This window comes from Pavona decussata, unplaced genomic scaffold (assembly GCF_977016875.1).
Source record: "Pavona decussata unplaced genomic scaffold, jaPavDecu1.1 SCAFFOLD_27, whole genome shotgun sequence".
Lineage (NCBI taxonomy): Eukaryota > Metazoa > Cnidaria > Anthozoa > Scleractinia > Agariciidae > Pavona > Pavona decussata.
This window is the reverse complement of record NW_028145450.1, coordinates 130,305-153,519: the sequence shown is the minus strand read 5'-3', so window position 1 is coordinate 153,519 and position 23,215 is coordinate 130,305. Positions and strand designations below refer to the sequence as shown.

The window sequence follows — 23,215 nt, the reverse complement described above, 5'->3', positions numbered from 1 at the left end:
CACAGCAATCATAAACATCCCATTGACTTTCTGGATGAAAACACAGTTGAAACCTCAGCTTAGAAACCTTTCAGAGAATACGTCAAACCAACTACATGTTTGCACTGAGGGTGGTCACAGCCAGAGTTTGTTACGCCTTCTGTGGTTCTTCATGTCCCCCAAACAGTGGAGACCGGACCGCCATTTTTACGTGGTCATCCTAGCCAAGTGAAGGTCTAACCTTTTGCAGGTGTCAAAGAAAAAGTAGCCTGCAAAGCAGCACCTTATCATAAGTTAATTTAAGACCCTGAGTGTTGGTCCCGCCGAGGTTAAACCCTCGACCTCCCGTGCGGTAGTCCGATGCTCTACCAACTGATCTAACCTTGCGGTGGCAAAGTTTTTGTCCATATATCGTTAATTCAATTACTGTCAAAGCTATATTGTTGCTATTGTTGTTGTTGTATTGTTGTTAAGAAAAGTGCAAAGTTCAGACCTCTTTCTCACACCAACTCCGCTCTTCTGACAAATGCATTTTCTTTAACAGGAACAGTTGCTATGGCTACGCTGCCAGTCAAGCTATCCTTCCGAGAGGATCAAACGCCAGAGTGGTGCGTGACAGGTCACCTTGAACAAAAATTGGTGCCGATAAACACGGTACCCCTGTCATCATGGCACTGCTCCCTTGATTACAACAAACTGGATAAGACTTGTGTTGGACTGCCTAGGGCTGCTAATAGTTCCTTAGCGACATTTGATTTACAGTATAGTTCAACTGAAGGGACCATGTTCGATAACTGGCATTACCCAGTGAGCTGTACTCGTCGAAAGTATTTCCCTTCATACTGATTCTTTGTGTATCAATCAAGTTCATGGATGGATTCCTTACAAACCACGTATCTGCCATATACTTGTTATCTTCTAATGTGTGCGATTTTCGTCTTACCGTGATTTCTGAAGATTTCTGGAGATTACCTGAGCGATTCTGAAGTAGTCCGAAAGGTGTGCACAATGTGGCGAAGATTTCCGAATCGAAGATATCTCCAAATACAGCTCGCCGTTGTGGGGCTCTCTGAATAAGACTATAGATATATAGATAGCAGCTTTATTTACCCTCGGCCATAGCATGATTTGAATGGCCATTGTATTTATTTGAACCGGACTGTATATATTGCTCAAATCTGAGATGCATTTTAGACCAACTCTAATTTGTGTCTTAAACGCACGTAAAAAACAAGCCCCCAACACTTTGTTTCAATGGAATGTTTGTTCGATCTTAAGGCTTCCTCAAAAATCAGAACTATGGAAAACTGGGAACTTTATTTGACACAGTAAATGGCACCTCAAACTTTCCTTGAACTGCCAAAATAATTCCTTTGAAGTGCAGATAAAAAAAGGCCGCCAGGGAGTTTTAATGGCCAAACTCAGGAACCTATACTTTCTACGACTTACAATTCAGCCAAACAGTCATAAAAGATCAGACATCAGGGCCATTTATAGGGGAGTAAATAAAACGCATTTTATCTAAGACGCAACATAAATAGGACGCGAAGTGATCGTATAAATGGTACAAAATAAGCGTTCGCGTCTCATTTTAGACGCGACTTAAATAAGACGCGTCTTATCTTAGAACAGGGTTTTCAGCTGTTCTTATTTTGTCAGCGTCCTAAATAAGACGGGAACTTTGAGTGCGCATGCGTAACAACAACAACAACAACAGCATATCTTTTGACAAGACACCGCTCGCGCGCTCGCTAACAAAATGAAAGATTGTAATGAATTTAGCATCTTCCATGTGTAACCGGTGTCATGATCACACCATTCCGTCGATCGCTTTCTACCGACAACATGGTTCACATAAGAAAAGAAGACTTCACAAATTAAAAAAAAACGTCTCTCAAAGTCTCTTCCTTCTCAAGATGACAGCACGCTTTTGATCCTTGCTAAAGCGCGCCATCCTGGATTGTTGAAAGGTTGTTGCTAATGTAACATTGCATGTAAACGAGGCTGTATCAAAAATAAGACGGGAACCATTTACAAGTGATCTTCGCGTCTTATGTAAGACACAAACGTATAAACGGTACAGTTCGCGTCCTATTTAAGACGCATCTTATTTCCTTCCGTATAAATGGTGCTATTGTTAGGTACACAAACGTGCCTTGTTTCTTATTTTTGTTTTTGAGGAGTAGACTAAAATACGTGCATACGATTATCATTATTTAGTTAACATTAAAGAGACAGTATCACGCTATTTTTAGTAACACATCGAAAATCGAAAAGACCGGCTATTCCGTTGATAGCAGCCAAGATATAATGACAAAATTCCATTAAAAGAGTATCAGAATGCAAAGAAACTATTCAAGGATGTTTTTGCTGGCAGATGACCAAGATAGAGAGGGGTTCAAATTTGAAAACGTCTAGCGGACGTTTTCAAATTTCGCTGTTGTAACGCACTAAAAATCGCCAGTTTTACTATATTTTGGTTCAACCTTTCGTCTTAGAATCGCTGTTAATAGTTCTTTAAATTATGTATATATAATTAGCGATTGAGAAATTAATTAACACAGTGTTCAAAGTTTAAATTTAGTGAATTTTGGCCAAAAATCGTGATATCTCCCATCGATCTCCCATGATACTGCCCCTTTAAAGCAATAAGAAATACAGCCACCTCGTTTCTCACTCTTTCCAAAAGGATATGTGTTTTTAAGTTTGAATTAAAATATTAGAAAATCGATCCTGTTAAACGTTTAAGGCTGCAAACAAAAGAGCTGTCTACTCGGTCGTTCAGCTGTTCATCTGGTTTCGCACGTACGTTCGTTCACTCGGTTTTTCTTTCGTTTATTCTTGCCGGTAAGCGCTCGGTGGACGGTTTGATTGTTAACTGTAATTCGGCTATCCGTTTGCTCATCCGGTTTTTCGTTCGCTCGTTCTTCCCCTTGTGCGTTTGTTTGCGTTTCTGGTTTGTTCAGTTGCTTTTTCATTTGCCCAATTCTCCTTGATATTCATGGGCGCAAACATGTTATAGAGAATTACGGTTGAATTTTCTCTATGTATTAATACTTATTGCTGTCATGCTATAGAGAATATATGCTATATAGTTTGCCAAGGTCAAAGAAAAATTCACCTGGCCGGGATTTGAACCCATGACTTCTAGATTAGATCACCTGGGCTTAGTTGTTCGAAAGCCGATTAATACTAATCCCCGATTAAAAGTAAAATGAGGTTTGTATCTCGCTCGTTAAAAATGTTTTTAAAAGCTGACTTTTAGCTAAAGGTAAAGAAAAGTCTAAGTCAAAACTGAAGGGCAAAAATGTTTTTGGAAAAATGCTTTTTCTTTAGTAATTAAACTCGAATCAAACTTCACGTTAACCCAGGATTAGCTTAATCAGGCTTTGAACAACTGGACCCAGTGCTCTAACCAACTGAGCTACGAGGTGAGCGGGGAGCTGCTATTGGAAGTTAAACTGAATAAGTTTGATAATGTTACCTTTTTTTTTCTTCTGCTATATTTGGCTCCAATGTCAGAAGCCAATTTCCTTCCGATAAGCTCTGTCGAATATAATCCCATGGACTGTTAGAGCTAAAAAGCTGTTTTAGTCTGTTGTCGTAATGTTTCAAGGGCAACCCATTTCGAACTGAAATCTCCGTTCAATGAGAAGTCTCCCCGAAATAAATCGCGGGGCTTATCACACGATATTTTATTGTCTCCCAAATTTGCTGCCCAGCTCTCTGCCCCATCGTAACTGCCTAGGAACAAATAATTTGGGATAAGTTGAAACGACAAACTACAAAATAATCTTTCAGCAACAAAGACATTTATTAATGTCGTCATAAAATTACAGAAGCGAACAGCAATATACATAGCGGATAAATATTGTCAGCTATTACATGGTTCGTGCATTCTGAACAATTGATTGTTTTGAAAGAGTCTCGAAAACCTATTTTGTTAATGCATGAAAAAGTTCTAGATTTTTTGAACGAGCTTTGAAAGCCTATGCAATTACGGTTCTTAATTGGGAGAACACCCCCACAAAACTGCTTTTCGTCCAAAACCAATCTCCAATTGTCTGAATTTTATTTGACATCAGTGGCACGAACATATAATATCCCAACAACATGTCATTAACTATTCTCACTGTCTAAATAACCACGACACTAGCCTGTGCGGAACGCTGGCATGTTTGTAATGCCTCGGTGTTTTAGAGTCAATGCCACACGTGTCTCTTGGGACTTCATCTGCCTAATATAGCAATCTATTCCTGCTCTTTGGTCCTTCTCGCAAAGTTACCCCATTCTGGGATTTAAGAATGTGTTTTACCCACCCACCTCCCCTTCGGCGACGCATCCAACCTTACTTATCTCTGTCTTACGACCCTATATCTTTGCAAAATCTCGTCTCCCATATCTTAATTCATCAAAGGCAGTGAGTGGTTGTAATGATAGTAAAAAAATGGTTTACTAATTACTAAAAACACTTGTGTACAATCTACGTTATTTATGTCTGAATTTCGTGTGGCTAAAGTCACACGAACCATCAAGCCAATAATAATATTCCAGCATCAAATATGTTCTCAAACAAGCTTAAGTTTTAAAAAACTTTTAAAAGCTTGAGCATGCAGTCAGTATACATATGTGTAATCTACGTTATATACATGATGTCGTCTTGCAGACATTGTGCCATCCTTTCAAAAAAGAAGTATAAAGCACAGTATGTAACAGGACAACACTTAACTCGATCTAATCAACGTTTGCCTAGCATGCATCTCAAATGTTCAAGGAAGTTTTGCTTTTTTTTTTTTGGTGTCAGTTAATGTAAACTTAAGGTTATCCTCCTTTATAAAGGACTCTACGTAAAACATGCAAATTAACAGCCTACCATAGAAATCACTACGAATAGAGATACTGTATTACCAAAGTCTTTTTCATTTTATGTGCTTTTCTCTTCTTTTTGCAATTATGGTCTTTAGTGATGTATATGTATTTCTCAAGTCAACTTATTCAACTAAATATACTTTGAGGTGGCATGCATGCAACCGAACTAAAAACCTCTGTACATGTGGCATACAAGTGGGCTGGTGGGAGGGGCGAAACCGCTGATGACCGTTCACTGTGAAACGTTAATGTTGTGTGGACTAGTAAACTTCTTCAATCTTCAATCTTGCCGAATTCCTCGCCCACATATAACTGAATGTTGAAAAATTATTACACCAGGAAGTTCTCTTAGATCAACTCCCCCCTTCCTTCGCCCCTTCCACTGCCACAAGCCTAAAAAAAAAACCGCAGTAAAACCCCCACGATTTACTAAAGACTTGCGTTACTTTCCTCCTAATAACATGAATGTATAGGGTAGACTCCCATCATCTCAATCCTCTTGCTATCTCAATGGATGCTGTTTACACTTTTTATGCTATACCAAACTCCCCCATTCTAAATAAATTCCTTTGAGTGTTCGAGGTAGTGGGAGTCCACTGTAGCTAATAAGCCCTCAAACATGCAGCACCTATCGTTAAAGAGATTTGATAAATTTACCAGTGTTATTGTAATGTTTTGTCCTTTGTCTAAGGATGCGAGTCGGCTATGAAATGAAATCTTTCCAGACTGATAAAATGTCTGATATCAGATCCTTGATATTTTACTTAACTCGTACATCTTATTTCGAAGCGCAACCTTGATTCTGTCAATAATGTGGTCCTAACTTTCACTGTGGTTGTCACTCAGTATGGTTGAGTGCAATCAAACTAAAATTCGAAAAGATTTTAAGAGTTCACACTAGCTTCTGAGTTTGTGGGTGGGTGCAACCAACCTTAAACTGATGGCGGTTTAAGTTCACACTTTTCAAGTTGCGAGTATTACATTAACACAATCTCGTGAAACGAAAATTGGGAAAATTAAGTCCAGTTTGAATAAAATTCGACCTTGCACCGATAGGATTGGAAAAACAATTTTCTGTAGAACGATTAAGTCTGGAGGGAAATTCGTATCCCGTTTCACTAACATCATGTTAATACAAATTAACATTTCCGCCACTTTTTTCCAAAAAAAAATTCAAGCTTTTGCAACTACTCTCAAAATAAAAATCCTCTTAAGGACGTTCGCGCGAAAAAGTTCTGCCCCACAGATTTTTTTCATACTTTAGGTATGGTCAGCTAATAAGTTATTGATGTCAGAAATGCAAAAAAAAAAAAAAAAAAAATGGGGATCACCGACCTTCGTTTCAGAGATATAGCGCTGGAAAAATACCCTGATTTTGAAAAGTTGGGCCTTCGTAACTCAAAATGATCTCCATAGGTTTAAGTTTAAAATATTCAAGATGACTAACTGGAGACAAACTTTTTTAGTTAAATTTTATCTAAGGGTGTATGTTTCGTAAATTAGTCCAACTGGTGTCATCCTTGTAATTAAATGTAGCCCTTAAAGAGGACATTTGCGATCGTCACACAGCCAAAAAAAAAGGGAGCAATTCGATGGCGCGTGGACAGAAAAATAGAAATTAATGAGACTTCTGCTTCATAGATTTTTATCACTTTTCCTTAAAACGTGGACAATATATAAAGAAAGTGATCAATTGAAAAAAAAGTGCGGGTCACCAAACATCTACGAGAGTTATAAGCTAGACAAAGTAGTCGTTGTTGTGACAGATTTCCAAAGTCACGTTTTTGCGTGACAGGTCGGAGAAGCACTGGAACCTAAACAGGGCTATCCATCCTCTAATTCACAGCTCACGATGGTTACTCGATTCAATGTTTTCGTTCCAGTGTGCTGTCAAAACTCTGATCGTTTAAGTTGTTTATTGTTATTCTACCTTAAAAACTTTTACAGCTGTGTAGCCAATGCGACGAAAATGCATCTATAGCCGTTAGCAAGGCGAAAATGTGAGAAGTAAGCTTATTTATTTACCTAGAATGGGTATGTGGAGATTGATTGTACACGGGATTCGTGATCAATAAAATTGCTCTCTTGTAAGGTAAGACTTTCTCGTTTACTATCAAAACTTAAAAAAAGCTTAAAGGTGACTTCGTTTGACGATTAGACGACATAATTATAAAGTATTGCATTTCAATTATTTTGTTATATCGAGAGTCAAGTAAATATATAAATCTCTTGGCGCGAAATACCCGCAGGTTTCAACGCCTTTTCTAGAACTTTTTGTTGCAACCTTAACCCGTCTAATCATTTCAAGTTGAGTTTTCGTTTTCAAAACTGTGCAACGGAGATGAATTTCCCCCTTTCCCCTCTTTTTAATGCTGTCATATCGGCCGACATGTGTGTTTACCTCCTTGTATCGTCAACCATGAATTGCGCGTGACATTGCGTGGCGTGTGCGTTACTTGCGCACTGAAGATGCGCATAAACAATTAGCGTGAACGTACCTGTATGTTTGATTAACAGTGATATTGTGAGGAGAAATTAGATGCTGGTCACTACTGGGGCTTGAAGGATTAATGCCGAGAAAATGGCGACTTTTCTTGTCTGAACAACTTTGTGATAATGCTGTAAAATGTTTAAGAGGGCAGTGATACTTTTGAAAGTGGTTTAGGCAAGATAGAATACCTCCCAGTCATCTGGGGTGAAGTTGTTACTCCCAGCCAGGATTGTTTGCGGATCTCTTACTCCACTCGGTGCAGGGTAGGTCGTTGTAGCCAGGTCTGCATGTGACAATTTGTTCGCCGGATCAGCAATGACGATATTGCTTCTACCAAATCTTGGGCCATAACTTGACGTCCTGTAAATTGCGTATTTTGGCTTTCTCACGTTGACTTTAAATGGCTTGAGGCTCTCTTTGTTGCTCAAGGAAAACATAAACGCCTTTGAACTGTAAACAAGGTTACCACTGGACTCTGAAGAACATGAAAATAGGAAAAAAAGTAGCAAATAGTAACATTAACATCGCTTTTATGATACTTTTTGAGCGATGTTAATTTTTTTCAAACTGCATAAAATTTTGATCTAGAAACCGTTTTATAGTTATGAAATCTCTTCCAAAAGTGTTTATATTAGTAGTCAAATGAATGGACTGTTAGTTTTCAAAAATCGCAAAATGATGATCAAGTGCCCTTTTGTGAAAAAAATAAATGAATGAATAAATCAATCAATAAAGCTACGTGTGCTACATCACGAGAAAGTCGATTAGTTTTGGTTACTCAGTTAGCTGCAGAAAGCGAAACCTCAGCCTAGCACGTGTTTCGTGTTGTGTTTCATTTATGACGCAAAGATGCCAAGTTATCGTTTACAAATTGTTCCCGAAATTTATATAGGAAAAAAAGGAGTATAGAATCAAAAGCCTTTTTATTTTAATTTCTTATAATAGCAACTCCAGTCAAAATAGAAATGTAGAAGAGGAGAAGGAAAAATAGATATGAGTTGAAGGAGGAAGAGGAGGAGGAGGAATAGGAAGATAACTGTGAAATTTGCCCAATATGCGATCACAGGATTCCCCTTAAACGAACGCACGCAAGACTCTTTGCGTCGATGTAACGATTGTGAAGCAATCACACACAAGGATGAGAGAACATCAAAAATGACATTCTATCTCCCTAGCGACGAAAAGGATAAAGACGAATAACGCTGTAATAAAAACTTTGCTTTGTGCACAGGAGCCGTAATTAGGGATGGAGACCGTAAGCGTGGGGCCCACGCGTCCCCATGTGTTGTACAAAAAAATCTATTTTTAGAAAAAAATTGCGCTACCCTACACGTCATAAACCGAAACGGATACACGCAAATTTGCGTGGGGCTACTACCTTATATGGAAAATGGAAGTGAAGGTCCAGTTCGGTTTCAACAAAATTATATAATTTTTAAACTTTGAATGTGAAAATAACATTTAATTACCATGAACATGTTTAAGTCTAACCTTACTAAACTACAGTTGTAAACTAAAGCATTGGGGAGAACTCCAGGAAATTATCCTGGCTAAGTGGAAAACAATAAACCCTACAGTACAAATATAAAAATATTCTTCGCAATGCTGATTTATATTTAAACTTCAACTTTATTCGAGAGGTATGTTTCAACCATTAATTTTAAATGGGTGGTAAGTCCTTGAGGAGACGAGTTAAGGCCATCGTCTCAAGCGTTTCTTCGCGCTCACTGGCATGATTGATGAATATTTGGCGCTTCCACCAAATTTTTTAAACTGTCATTTTACGAGTGTATGGTTTTACGTAATAAGCCGGACACAGTTAAGCATAAAAAATATTTTAATGCCGAGTGTCTGTAAAACAGGTAATGGTTAAAGTTAGGAATTACCGAGCGAAAGGTTAAAAAGAATTCAGTCTATTGGCAGAAATTACGTAGTCACGGTAAAAGCTAGCCTCCCACGCAGTCGTTTTTAGGGGAATCGTATTACCTCCTTTGTGGGGAGGAGGTAATACGAGTCCACTAAAAACGACTACGTGGGAGGCTAGGTAAAAGCTGACGAATTGAGCAGATTACTTTCACAGATCAGCGCCAATTTTATCAACATCGGTCAGAAGTGAGTTTCTAGGTTACTTCTTTTCGCCAAAAAAGTTGCTGCTTCTTGTGACGGTTGTTGGCGAACTGCTTTCAAGAAGTATTACACGTAAGACTTGAGATTAATTTTCATTCGTTTATTGGTTGTTTAGTTCTATGGTCATCAAAGGAACAATATAATAAAGCTGTAAACACTTTCTTATCTGTTTTTAAACTTTCTTTTTTCGAGTTCGCAGGATGAATTTGGGAAGACGTGAAACAAGACTACTAGCAGACAAACGATATTAAAGTTTTTATGCACGTCTACAGGAGTGCAAAACGAAATGATAGAAGAGATATTTCGATGTGACGTATCTTGACTAAAACCCAGAAACCAATCCAAATGTTTCAACTCGGTGTCGGTCACAATCAAATGCATCCTCCACTGTTTATATCCAGGCATCAGTAATAGGCTTTGTTTATAGCCAAGAAACCGGTTGCGGTTTTACGAATGTAAGACGGTATAAAGTTAGTATAATTTTTTAGCGTATTTCTGTCCTGGTTAGAAAATCCATACCTGTAGCCGGTAGTTGTTTTGCTTCTTCCTTTGCATGGCCACGAAACTTGATTCCAATTTTTACAGTTCAACATGAGCAAGAAAACAGTGAAAGCTGACAGAGCTCAATAAGCTTATGGAAACTGCGAAAACTACGTAACAACTTTGCAGCGTCATGACTTTCCACAACTGTTTAGACTTTCATCAAGAACAAATAACTGAGCTTTAGACATTTTCGGTACTATTTGAACCTTATCGTACTGGCAAAAGTGACGGAAAGCAGCTGAGAAAAAATTAACTTAAGTTACGTGTCTGAGTACACTGATCCGTAAAGTGTAAGCTTTTTACATTCATTCAACTGTAGCAACGTACGCAGAAGCGCCACCGTTTTGGCGCTTTTTTGACTTAAATGTGAGTCATGTGATCAATATGCTTTTATTCCAACTTTCCTCGTTTTCTTCAATAATTACCTTTTCGTTGTGAGAGTCTAATTCCTTAAATTTGGGCACTGATAAAATATTCCCTGACAGAATTTTAAAATTTAGACGACATTTTGAACGGGTAGAAAAAAATATCAATTTCTCCACGCGCGATCCTGACCAGTTACACGCGTGCGTGCACTCGCGTATGGCGAAATTTTTTTCTTAAAATGGATTTTTTGTTACAACACATGGAGACAAGCCCGTAAGCCAAAATGGCATCTCTCGTTACGGTCTCCATCCCTGATTATGGCTCCTGTTCGTGCATGAACTGATGACCGATTTAAATAAAGAAGGAATCAATGAACTGGAGTGTTTTCATTCGGAGCACTATAATAAACATAGTCGACAAAAAACTGTTTTGTTGTTTTACAAAGCGGTTTAAGCGCCAATAAAGCTCAACTGACTTAACATAATAGCCTGGGAAACGGTGCGTGAAAGGGAACACTAGACTCGTTTTTCTAGTTCGACTTGAATGTTTGGGACCATCTTGTAATAAATAAAGTAGAGGTGATGACGATGAACGTTTTCGAGCGAAAGAAGTCTTTACACTTGTTTGCAATTGCAAGGAATGGCTAGGCTTGAACTACCAGTCAGCTGATAGGGATTACTATGAACAACAGCGGGCGAGCTTGGGCAAGACTATTGTTCCTCCCTCCTCTATTGTATTGGAGGGACTCGCATTAGTAAACCAAGCCACTTATAAGAATTCAGGAAGGCATCTTACCTATATCACCTAGTCCATTGCTGATGCTTATCTAGGGGCTTAATTCGGTCCCTCTATTACTACTTTGATTACTGCCTCAAGTCATTTAAGGACGGTGCCTACTTTTGTTACTGGGCATACGTTCTGCGCATCTTAAGATGCTCGGATTTCCCCGGGGGGCTCTCATATGAAAGGGAAGGGGAATCTCGTCGTCTCGCTTAGGGGTGTAAATTTGGGAGTTTGGTGTCACTTACAGTGTTCTGGGAGAAACGCCATTATATTTAGCCGTGAAGGTCTCGTTTAGGGTTGCACGGGAAGAAATATAAAAATATATATTTGTCTGTGTTTTAAAATTGTCTCTTTATTAAAACGACGACTTAAAGACCGTTTTAACGAACATCGTAGACCAGTTGACAAACAAACAAACAGTTCCAAACCCACCACAGTTTAAGAACATTTTCTTTCTAACGACCATAACGCTTCCGACATGCTGCTTATTCCTCTCGAACTCATCAAATCTAATCGTGACAGTGTACGCAAAGCTAGAGAGGCATACCTCTTCGACAGAAGTCAAACTCTTGAACCCTTAGGTATTAATAGGAGAGATGAAACATGAACATTTTTCCCGTCTTTCATCTTCCTGAGTTATGTAATAGACTCATTGAGACGTATTTTGTTATCGTCTTCCACGTTGTAACGTTAGCTATTTTGCTTATACCTATTTAGCAGTTGTATTTTCAAATTTCATGTTGTAACGTTTTTTTTTATGTCACTTTAGCCTATGTTTTTCAAGTATCTATTGTAACTGTTTAAAATGGTAACGTATCTTGCCACGGGGTCAGTCTCAAACATACCCTGGAGAAGAAAGGCCCTGCCTTTTGAAATATTGGAAAATATACTTCCCTGACCTTGAAATCAACTTTGCTCTTTTTTTAGATTGTTTTCTTTATTGAGGGTAAACAAAGGCTTGGGCCACGTCCAAATTGGTATCCTATAGGGGTTTATTTCAAAATCTCCGACGAGCTTCCCCGCTCCTTTCATGCGAGACTCCCACCTCCGGGTGGATTTCCTATGGGTGGTGCCTACTAATACAGGGACAGTTTGCGAGAAAACAGAACTTAGCAAGTGCTCTTGGTATGCAAAAAGAAAACCGGGAGTAAACATGCATTTTTCAAAGAGAACAAAGCTTCAATTTGGAAAAAAAGCCATACATTGCTTTGTATTTTACTGCTTTTTAGAATAATAATAATAATAATAATAATAATAATAATAATAATAATAATAATAATAATAATAATAGGAAGAAGAAGAAGAAGAAGAAGATGAAGAAGAAGAATAAGAAGAATAAGAAGAAGAATATTATTATTATTATTTACAAGTTAAAAGTAGAAAAAAAGAATAGTAAAAAACCTATTTACCATTCAGTTGTGATTAAAAAAAGAGTACCATGAAGCACAACAGAGCTATTTTCAAGCACAATAAAAAAAAAATAATAATAATAGTAATAATAATAACAATAATAACAATAATAGAAACATTTCTAATGCGCAAATTTCATGAAATGTTCAAATGTGCAGACAAGATTAAAAACGGAATAAAAAGGCTAAAAAGCTAGAATTACAATTAAAATTAAACTTACAATGATTTAATGATACAGAAGCTGTAATAATTGTTGCTTGATTATCTCTGAAAATGCGTGGTTACCCCCAATGTTCTTTTTGGACTTGAACAGACCTTGCCAAGATCCCGTTTTTTCGTATAGTCATAGGCTGCGCAAAAATACTTCTTTACTAGGGGGCACCGTCCTTAAGTTTTCTTTTTTCCGCTTTGTTAACTAAGATACCGTAAATTTTATGCACGAGGTTTCACGTTTATCTCCATTTGTGAGCGATAAGTTTTGTTATCTTTTATAATGAAATTCGTTTCCCAGTTAATTGCCGACAAACAAAACCATTGAAAATCAGGCGCGAAGCTTAAGAAGATTTAGGAAAAATTTTCCTGCGCGTAAGTAAAAAGAAAATGGAAAACGTTTTCTTGCCAAATTACAAAGACAGAGAGAAATAAAAAATGTTATTTATCGTACTTGGCTGGTAAGTATAGCAAGATTCTGTGCCCTGAGCAGTGAAAACAACCCTCGGCTAAACTCAAGATCTAGCTAGGGCAAATTTTGCATATACGGACCTTCTGACTAGCAAATAACATATACTTACCCCAAGCTATGTCCGTATATCCTCCGAATATGTACGTATGATTCGCTTGAATGATGGTGACGGTGTGATTTATTCCGTGACACCTGCTCTGAAATTCATTGACTTTCCATCCGTGAGTGGAGGCGCGGTAGCACAGCAGCCACTTAGAATCGTTTCCAACAGCAGGTGCAAGAAACATAGCGAGATTGGTGAGGTAAAACTCGTTGTTGGAAATTATTGTGGAATTGAGCGAAAATCCTGGGAATAAAAAAGAAGGATTAATGGTAGTAAGGGAGGTTAAATTACACAGCAAAGTAACACTTAGACAACAGCAGGTGCAAGGAATTTATGAACAATGGTTATGACTTTAGTAAACAGCATTGCTCGAATTACAATTCTAAAATAGCCCATCGACAAAATTCTGATGTAAAAAGGCGATAAATATTTCCATGACGATAACCATATCTAAAAAAATAATATAGTCCAAGGCGTTGGTTGTGTTTTGATCACTGGGAGAGAAACTAACATTTTTTTTTAGAACGGAAATGCTTTATAACAGAAATAGTACTGTTTCCCCTCTGTGGCATCCTGCCCTTACGGAACCATTTTCTTGTGCGTCATCTTTTTGCTTAAAAGTCAATCAGGCAATGTCCTGTAAATCCTGCAGAAAAAGCGGTTCTTAGAGTTGGCGAATATTTCCGATCTTGCACCCTACTTTCTCACGTTAGATTTCCTCTCGTCAGTAATGTGATGAAATATCGCAAAGAAAATGTGTTTTTCAACGTTTTAATACGACCTAATTTTGTCTTGTTTTATGGCTGCACGCGGGATCAAGACAGTAAGCGTGTTGTTAAGTTAAAATGATAAAATGAGGATCCTTTCCCGGGTAATTATATAAATTGTCTGGGAGCTTAACGGAGATTAACGGAGCCCTGTTGATGTATGATATATTCTAAATATTCTTTGTAACAATAATCTGTTATTTATTCTAGCAGTAACCAGTATCCTAAAAGCAAGAGCCTAATCTTGTAGCCGTGTTTTTTTTTTTTTTAGTAAATTTCACCCTTGAAAGGTACCAAAACAAAACTAGCAGCATTCGTCGATGTTTTACCTCTCTGAGATTTATACAAAAAAAGCAATGACATAGATCTCTAACAGCTCTTTTACTCAAAAAGGTAGCCCTCTGGATGCAAAAAGCCAAACTCAATGAAAGATAAAAGTACCCCCTTCGGGGTTATTTATTTATTTTTTCTGAAATGTCCGTTTTTTACGTCTGCGATCCTTAAATTTTATGCATATATCTAGAAATTTTCATTTTCCAGGTTTGAAAACTCGCGACTTGCAACTCCGGCGCAACTCGCAACTAGCGAATTGGAACTCTCAACTCGAAACACTACAACTCGCAAATTACCAAGTTCCTTTCTGAACCTAGTACAATTTTTTATTCTTGTACCTGAACTAATGTTTGCTGTCTCGTTTAATGCTGGGAACCTGGTACTGGATCCGGTTAAAAAAAATTAAAGTTCCTTTACAAGATTTCATTGTAAATAACTTACTCTTCAGGTTTGTACGTGTAAAGTTGAAGTTAAAGCTGTTTCTTACAACGATACGAGTACTGTTATTAAAACGAATGGTTTCTTTCATATTCGTTGTCATCTGCAATTGACTAAACTTTTTTTATTTAAATATTTTCATACCTATCTCACATCTTTCTCCGAAAAAAACAGGCGGACAGCTGCAGTTAAAGCCATTTATTTTATCCTCACACGTCCCATTATTGCGACAGGGGCTGCTCTGACACTCGTTGATTTCTGCCGAAAAAAGTAATGAATTTATTGTTTACATGTTGCGTTTTTATAACTTAAATAGATTGTTAGTTAAATTAGTTAGCTCGATTAACTGTGCTCCGTTAGTCAATAAGTCTAGTCAGTCAAAAAGTCAGTCAGTCAGCAGAGGTGATGTAGTCTTCGATAGTCTGTTAAGATATTGGTTTGTCTGTCAGATAACGTGCTGGGGGAGATAGTCACTTAGATGTTCAGTTAAACAGATAAATAAGGATGTGTAATTATATATTTATAAATTACCGCAACGTTCAATCATTTTCCTGGCTGTTTAGTGTCATGTAACAACTATCTCCAGATTCACGGTGCACCGTAGCTCTTATGTATGATATTTTCTACGCATTCGTTTTAACAATAATTTGTTGGTTATGAAAATGGACTATAGTAAAGATCAGCACTTGTGAATGTTAACCCGAAAGCTCACATTAGCTGTATCATTCTTTCCTCCCCGATGTATCCCCTGGCGTCACGAGTGGCGTCACATGTGAGCCGTACTGGCAACGAGTACCAATTAAGAACTACATCGAATTATAAAATCTTGCTCATTATTTTAAAGGCAATACATGGCATTGCACCCGACTACATTTTTCGATTATCCTGCGAAATCGACGAGGGCGTAGGCCGAGTTGGCTAAACTGGCAATATTTTGCAAGATTGAGCAGGATAATTGTTTCATTATTCAACACATTGATAAGAAAGCACCGACAGGTTTTTTAGCAGAAAAGGTGATCTTTATTTGTCAAAAAAAAAAAAAAAAGAAAGAAACATATCAAAAAAATGTATTAAACGTTTTTGCATTAACCGTTACAATTCTTTAAGACCAAACTCGGTTGTCTTCCCTGTGTTCAATATAAAACAGCGTTATTAATAGATTGGTGTTCTTGCGAGGTCGTTACTTTTTGAAAGCGCCCTGCCATTTTTCTCCCCGACACACGAAAACTACGTTTATTACGATCCAGGAGGATCTTCTTATTGCGCTGAGGCGACGTTATTTTGCGATAATGTCGTCTTAAAATGACGGTTTCTGATTGGCTCAAAAACTTTCATGTAAGCATGACAGCACGTCACTTAAATGGGTTCGGCGCGCACAGATCAAAATTTTTACTTCTGTGAATGAACATGCGACGTTGGATGGTGTTGTTTATTTCTTTTAATTTGAGTTAACAAGGCTTCTGACACTACTCAAGGACCACTTGTAAAATTTTGTTGTGGTTAACATGTACCATATACGCAGATACAACTTTTTTCTTAAAGGTAAGGAAAAAAGAGTGATTATAAATTCGATTAAGAGAAATTTAAGCCTACTTAAAAGACTTTCTTGAGTGTAAAAACGACCACCGCAAATAACAATTAGCTTAAATCCCAATGAATTATGGCATTTTCAAAGAAAAACGATTTGCTTCTTTCCTGTTGTTTCTTATTACTAGAAAAAATTGCTTTAAGAGCTCTGCTGCGTTTTGTTTCATGGCTCAGGTCTGTCAATTTGATCTTCTTGTCATAGCGCCAAAGGGCAGACTGGGTAATTTTTATGGTATTCTTCGCCGCTTGTTTTTTTTGTTTTTTTTTTTCAAATTTTAAATCTCCACGGCATCTAAGCTAGGATAACAATGCTCTGTTTTCGTTTTTGGGTACTAGTATGGTTGCTCTTTTAATTCTTGCTTCTGGCTTTGAGGTTTATTCATCACTGTTCTCAACTCGCGGCGGTAACAAATTTTCAATAAAATTTGCTGGTAACATTTTCCAACTGGCTAGTTCGTCTATTTCACCAATGGTAGGTACTTTATGGAATGTAAATTTTTGCCTTTTCTTTGTTTTGATGTAAAAATCAAAGCTAAAAATTCAAATAACACCAAGAAAAAATTTCGCGCACAGATATTTCCATGGCTACAGTTTGACTGAAGTAAGAATTTCTCTTTCAATCAGCGCACGATTTGTACTTAATCCGTTTACTCTCTCCAACAAAATGTTACTATCACGATAAAAAAACTTAATTCGATTTTAAGACGGCATTACGGCTTTTTATTATATGACAAGGTAGTCTTGAGGTAAATCCGCGCGTTCTAATTGGCTCTTTCTTGGTAGGGATTCTACCATACGGACCGTTTCCATGAAAATGGTCATAAGCCGTGTATTTTTGTTTATGACAAGTGGCAAATCATCGGAAAAAACTGCAGATAAAAACTGCGAAAACAAAACCTGAAAATACTTTTATTTTTCGCAAAGAAACTACCCAAAAGACTGATTCCAATATGGACCAGGAAGAATATCATTTACTAAGCAAATCTTACTATCCCGATGATCTAGAAACCTCTGAAGCAGGCATCAGCGAAAGCCAGGAAGCCATTGACGATTTTATAAACAAACAGAAAAGTAAAAACACGAAAGGAAGAAGTCTACTGATATCAACACTCTACTCCGTTTTATTGAAGCTAATAACTTGAATAGTCAAACAACTGGAGGCCTACCTACGTCCGAGCTTGATCACCTTTTGTCAATTTTTTTTTTTTTTTTATGAACGTACGCAGGAAAAATGGTGAATACGAGCTAGCAACATTTTCCAGTTTTCAGCGCAATATACAGCGATAGTTCTCTGAGAAGAAATATCCATTTAACATAATCAACGATAATGAGTTTAAAAAATGAAGAAGAGTTCTACCTGCGAAGCACAAGTCACTGGTTCGCGAGCACGGTAGAAGAAACGAGCTGCATGCCGCTCAGGCGATTGACGAAAACGAAGAAGATGCTCTTTTTGAGGCAGGCGAATTCGGCGACTCCAATCCAGCTGCACTTCAATAAACTGTGTGGTGGTTTTCATCCATACACTTGGGTTTCCGAGCCAGAGATGAGAGCGATGAGGACGATTGACTAAATGCTGCTTCCTTTAAAGTTGAATATGATATTCACAGCAACCTTTTCTTGATCCGTACTTTGTGATGCGATAGTAAATTTTCTGGGATCGACGAAACCCTTTTGTGAATTTCAAAAACAAACCGCAGCTGTTTAGATTTTCGTCAAATTCCGCTAAAAATCGTTCTTGAAGTCTTTTCTGTAATCAGCATGATATTTACATGTAAACGTTCAGTAAATTTGTTTTCATGTTAATCTCGTGGTACCGTGGCTGGTTTGCTCGCGTCATCAAAAACACATCACAACGGAAACCCTTTGAATTCAAATGACCGGAAACGCGTTTTTTAAAATAAACAAGTCTGCACCGAGTCCCATATAATAAACTACTTACTAACCTAGTTTGCTCGAGCCGTACTGGGAAATATTGGCCCTCAGTCGTTTTTGTACGGCCCTCGCGCTCGGCTAGTAAGAGGTTAATAATGACGGCGTTGGAAGCTAATATATTACGTATTGAGCTCCGTCGATTCGTTACTCCGCCCAATACGGATATTATCTTCCAACTAGCCGTCATTATAAAGCCGTAATGGCGTCTCAAAATCAAATCTAGTTTATAATATCGCAGGATATCTGTTATGTGCGGGCGACGTATATTGATTCCACCATGACCATAATTGGGCAGTGTCACTGTGTTGAATAATAAGTATATGTACATAAACTAAAAATACTAAAATTGCAGTCAGGGATAGACATCAGAATTAACGTTCGAAACAACGTTAATTAAGCATCAAAGATCTTTCGCCCAAACAACTTCGGCCTTCATCGGTTATTTTTATAAGCCAACTGAATCACGGCTTTGTAACGGTTCACAGTTCTGCGCGTGCTACGCCAGCAAAACGCAACGAGCAGCAGCCGCGCGTGTTTACATGAGGGTTTTGTAGACATTCGGGATAGCAATATGTTCGTTTCCCGCGTGGTTGTCACTTTGCGAATACCGAATACAATTGTCGCATGGTCGAAGTCTATATTATGGACAAACTGGTTCGCGTGTTGCGCAATTTTGGAGTTATTATCTCCAACCCGAACTGCCCGTTTATGTTGTTTTAACCTTGTTTCCAAGGCTCGGTCAGTCTGTCCATAATAGATCTCTATAATACACGAAGCAGCCGACCTTGTAAACAACACCTCGGCACTGCAAAGCAGAAGGTTTGTCCTTTGGTCTCGGGAAACGCGTGCGCAAAACATTGCAAGGTTTGAAACCCACTTTAACATCATTGTTGCGTAGTACTCGCGAAATTCCCTCAGAAACGCCTTTAACATACGGAAGAACAACAAATGTTGACGTTGAAGGTGCGCTGGCGCTGGAAGCGTGGTTGGTATATTTGAATCGCGGCGGAGACAGCTGTGGTAGGACTTGCAGCTCCGAATAAAACGCAGAGGGTAATTGTTATCTCTTAACACTTTGATGACGTGTGTCCTCTCTCTAGACCGCCTTGCATTTGTTGATGGAATTTCTTCGGTCTTGCGAAGGAGAGTATTAACGACTGACCTCTTGTGCTGCGATGGGTGGTGGGAGTTGTAATCGAGGTATTTATCTGTGTGTGTTGGTTTTCTGTACACACTGACCTGTATGCGACCATGTACTCGGGTTATTGTTGTGTCTAAGAAGGAAAACCCGTTAAGCTCCTTGGTGAACTGTATGTTAAGGGTTAACAGAATTCAGATGATCATGAAATTCTTGTATGTAATCCTTCTCAAGACACGCATGGCTGTCGTCCACGTATCTGTACCACCAGCGTGGAGGATGAGTAGCGGTGGCAATTGCGCTTTCTTTTATGTGCTCCATCACCAATTAAGTTAGCGGTAGTGGCACTCACGGGAGACCCCATGGCACAGCCGAACGTTTGCTGGTAATGAACCATTTCGTAAGTAAAGAAGCTGTTTTTCAGGACAAACTCTAGTAACTTCATGATGTTTGTTACAAAATATCTGTGCGATCCGTTAGAGTTGCGTCCTGTTGTAATTTTTCACGGACAATCTGCAAAGCGAGGTCTACAGGAATGGATGTAAACAATGCAACGACATCGAATGATACCATGATCTCATCTTCCGTAATTGGTTGGTCTCTAACGTGTTGGGCAAACACAAGACTGTTAGTTACCGTTTTTATCCTCCAGTAGCGAGGATAAGATTGAAACCAAATGTCGGGATACAGTGTAGGTTGGTGCGTAGATGCAGCTAGCCATTGGGCGTAGTGGTATGCCAGGCTTGTGGATCGTTGGAAGCCCATAGAAGGCTGCGGGGGTAGCATCTGCTGTGAAGACGGTAATACATCTTTGGAGCTGCTTGCTTGGCATTCGGGTCATGAGTGGAAGGACACGACTTAATTTCTGATAAAAGGTTGTCAAGGTCCTTTTCAACCCGTGATGTTGGATTCCTGCGTTTGTCTGTGACCTTAGTGTAGGTGTCTTTATCACACAAAACACTCATGTAAACACGCACGGCTGCCGTTCGTTGCATTTTGCTGGCGTAGCACGCGCAGAACTGTAAGCCGTTACAAAGCCGTGATTCAGTTGGCTTTTAAAAATAACCGATGAAGGCCAAAGTTGTTTGGCCGAAACGTATTTCATGCTTAATTAACGTTGTTTCTAACGTTAACAATAGTCAGTGCCAAAAAAGTTAGTTCTGAAGTATATGTACATGTATATGTATACTCGTGTATAAACGAGTTTGTGTCATTACCGAATAATGCATCATTCTCATTTGTTCACCAGGCTTAAAATCTACATCACATTTATTATCATTGCGCATATGTCACTCATTGGCATTCCAATCCTGGCAGTATGCAGGATGTTTGTCCCATGAACCTAGTTTAATGGCCTTAGCTCCCACGAGTCTCCTGAAACTCAGTGGTTAAGCTGGTTAAGAGCTAACGTCATACGTTCGGTCAACAAGCGTGGGTTGGACTTCTGTTAGCAGCACCCGGAATTTCTTTTTGCGAGTTTGCTTGTGTCATTACCGAATAATAAATCATTCTCATGTATAATCTTATTAGACGTAAAACACCCACTTGATATGAACTCTAGAGTGATCATAGGATAAGGTTAGTAGTTCCCTCAGCATATTAAGATTATGAAGGTTATGACTCCTTACTTCCCTTCATATGCGTTAAACTAAAATATTATGGTCTGAGATTAAAGACTCAAGTAAAGAGCATGGTTCCAAACAACAAACAAACCAACAATCAAACAAATCATGCAACCTTTACCTGTACAGTTGTGTCCGTCTCCTGTGAATCCAGCTTTGCACGTGCAATTGAATCCTCCTCTGGTGTTGTTACACACGGTATCATTACCGCAGTTGTTTGTTCCTGTCACGCATTCATCTATATCTGAAATGAGGTGAAGAGGTTGTTAAAAAAAAAAAAAAAGATTTAACGAAATACCTCCAGCACCTGTAGACCCATCCCCAACGACAGCAACTCCAACAACATTAAAGAAACATTACGTGCGATAGCGGTACCTAAAAACAACATTTAAGGTTGAGCCGGAATGTATTAGCTGTAGCACTCGGGTGGACAGTGGGAAGTAATGCCATGCCCTATCTCAGATTTCCTGAGGGTGTTTTTGTAATTAAAACCTGATATCTTTAGCAGTCGTTTGATCGTCTCTTTAACACACTATTTTCTGGAAATGATTTCAAAGGTTGCGGAGATGTGATTTGACAAGTAATATGAGGTAAAATAAATTTTGGAAAAAAAAGTTTTAGAACCTAAGTCAATCTTTTTAAAATGAACAATTCGAAACGTACCGAGTCCCATCATATTAGAGGCTTCTCAGTGTACAATTTCCTTGGTTTCTGGCCATGACCGTCGTAAAAAATTTAGAAACTATTTGACAAGAAATATTAGAAACCATCAAACAGCGCTACATAGAAAACATTATTTTTTGGTCTCGAGCAGGACCTTCTTTAATTGTCAGTCATAATATTCACCTTGCGCTGAGTAGGAAATCACAGGATATCTAATACATAAAAACGATTAAAATATCTAAGTCAACGAACAACCGACGAATGCTATGCAGTAAGCTGCATTGTGTACCGGGCAAGACGAGGGTATATATTTGTAAAAGGCCGATAGGTTGAGAGGCAAAAGGCCTGACACTTTGCTTGTGCAGTTTTTCCCGTCCCAAGTGTATGCTGGCCGGCATGTGCAATTGCAAGTTGGTGTCGTTAAAAACAGCAATGGCACTTCAGCTGTGTTTTCTTTCTTTACACAATTTTAATTCTTAGGTAGGCCTCTCCCCATTAAAACTTAATATTAATATGCATGAATCGAAAAGCCTCGTCATTCATCCAAACGAAAGAGGTGCAGGCCTGAAAATAAAAAAATAGTCCGACTGGACACTTAAAAATGCAGAATGTAAAATACCAATTGTAATATCTATTAATTTAAAGACATAGAGATTTCAAAAGTACTTGCTATGAGGTTTTTTGGATTGAAAAACCACACTCTTTGTCTAGGGAAAAGCTTAGAGAGAAATATTTCTTGATTTGTCTTGGTTGAGGACAACTACTGCAGGATGTTTGTCCCATGAATCTTGTTTAAAGCCTAAGGTCCCACGACTTCCCTGTGGCTCAGCGGTAGAGCATCCAAACCAGTAATCGGAAGGTCATGGGTTCGACTCGTGATAGGAGCACTCGGAATTTCTTTTTGTGAGTTTACCTGTGTCATTACCGAATAATATGTCATTCTCATGTATAACTTTATTAGACGTAAAACACCCACTTGATATGAACTCTAGTGTAATCATAGGTTAGGTTGGTAGTTCCGTCAGCATTTAAAGATTATGAAGCTTATGTCTCCTTATTCGCTTTCACATACGTTAAAGTAAACTCTTATGGCCTGAGATTAAAGCCTGAAGTAAGGAACAAGTTCCAACCAACAAACAAACACATCATGCAACCTTTACCTGTACAGTTGTGTCCGTCTCCTGTGAATCCAGCTCTGCACTCGCATTTGAATCCTCCTTTGGTGTTCTTACACACGGTGTCTTTACTGCAGTTGTGTGTTCCTGCCACGCATTCATCTATATCTGAAATGAGGTGAAAAGGATGATAAAAAAAAAAAAAAAAAGATTTAACATAATACCTCCAGTAGCTGTGGGACAATCCCAACGGCAATGTATCTAACA

The 23,215-nt window shown here is 38.4% G+C and overlaps 1 protein-coding gene across 1 annotated transcript in view; it reads right to left on the bottom strand.

Moving 5' to 3' along the window:
* LOC146485164 (uncharacterized) overlaps positions 1–23,215 on the bottom strand; it is a 428,948-nt gene that overhangs the window by 337,934 nt on the left and 67,799 nt on the right. The window contains exons 6-7 of the mRNA XM_085103552.1: positions 22,994–23,116; positions 21,292–21,414 (exon numbers count right to left, since the gene is read on the bottom strand). Of these exons, the coding sequence (XP_084959678.1) occupies positions 21,292–21,414; positions 22,994–23,116 (246 nt within the window). The remainder of the gene's footprint in view (positions 1–21,291; positions 21,415–22,993; positions 23,117–23,215) is intronic.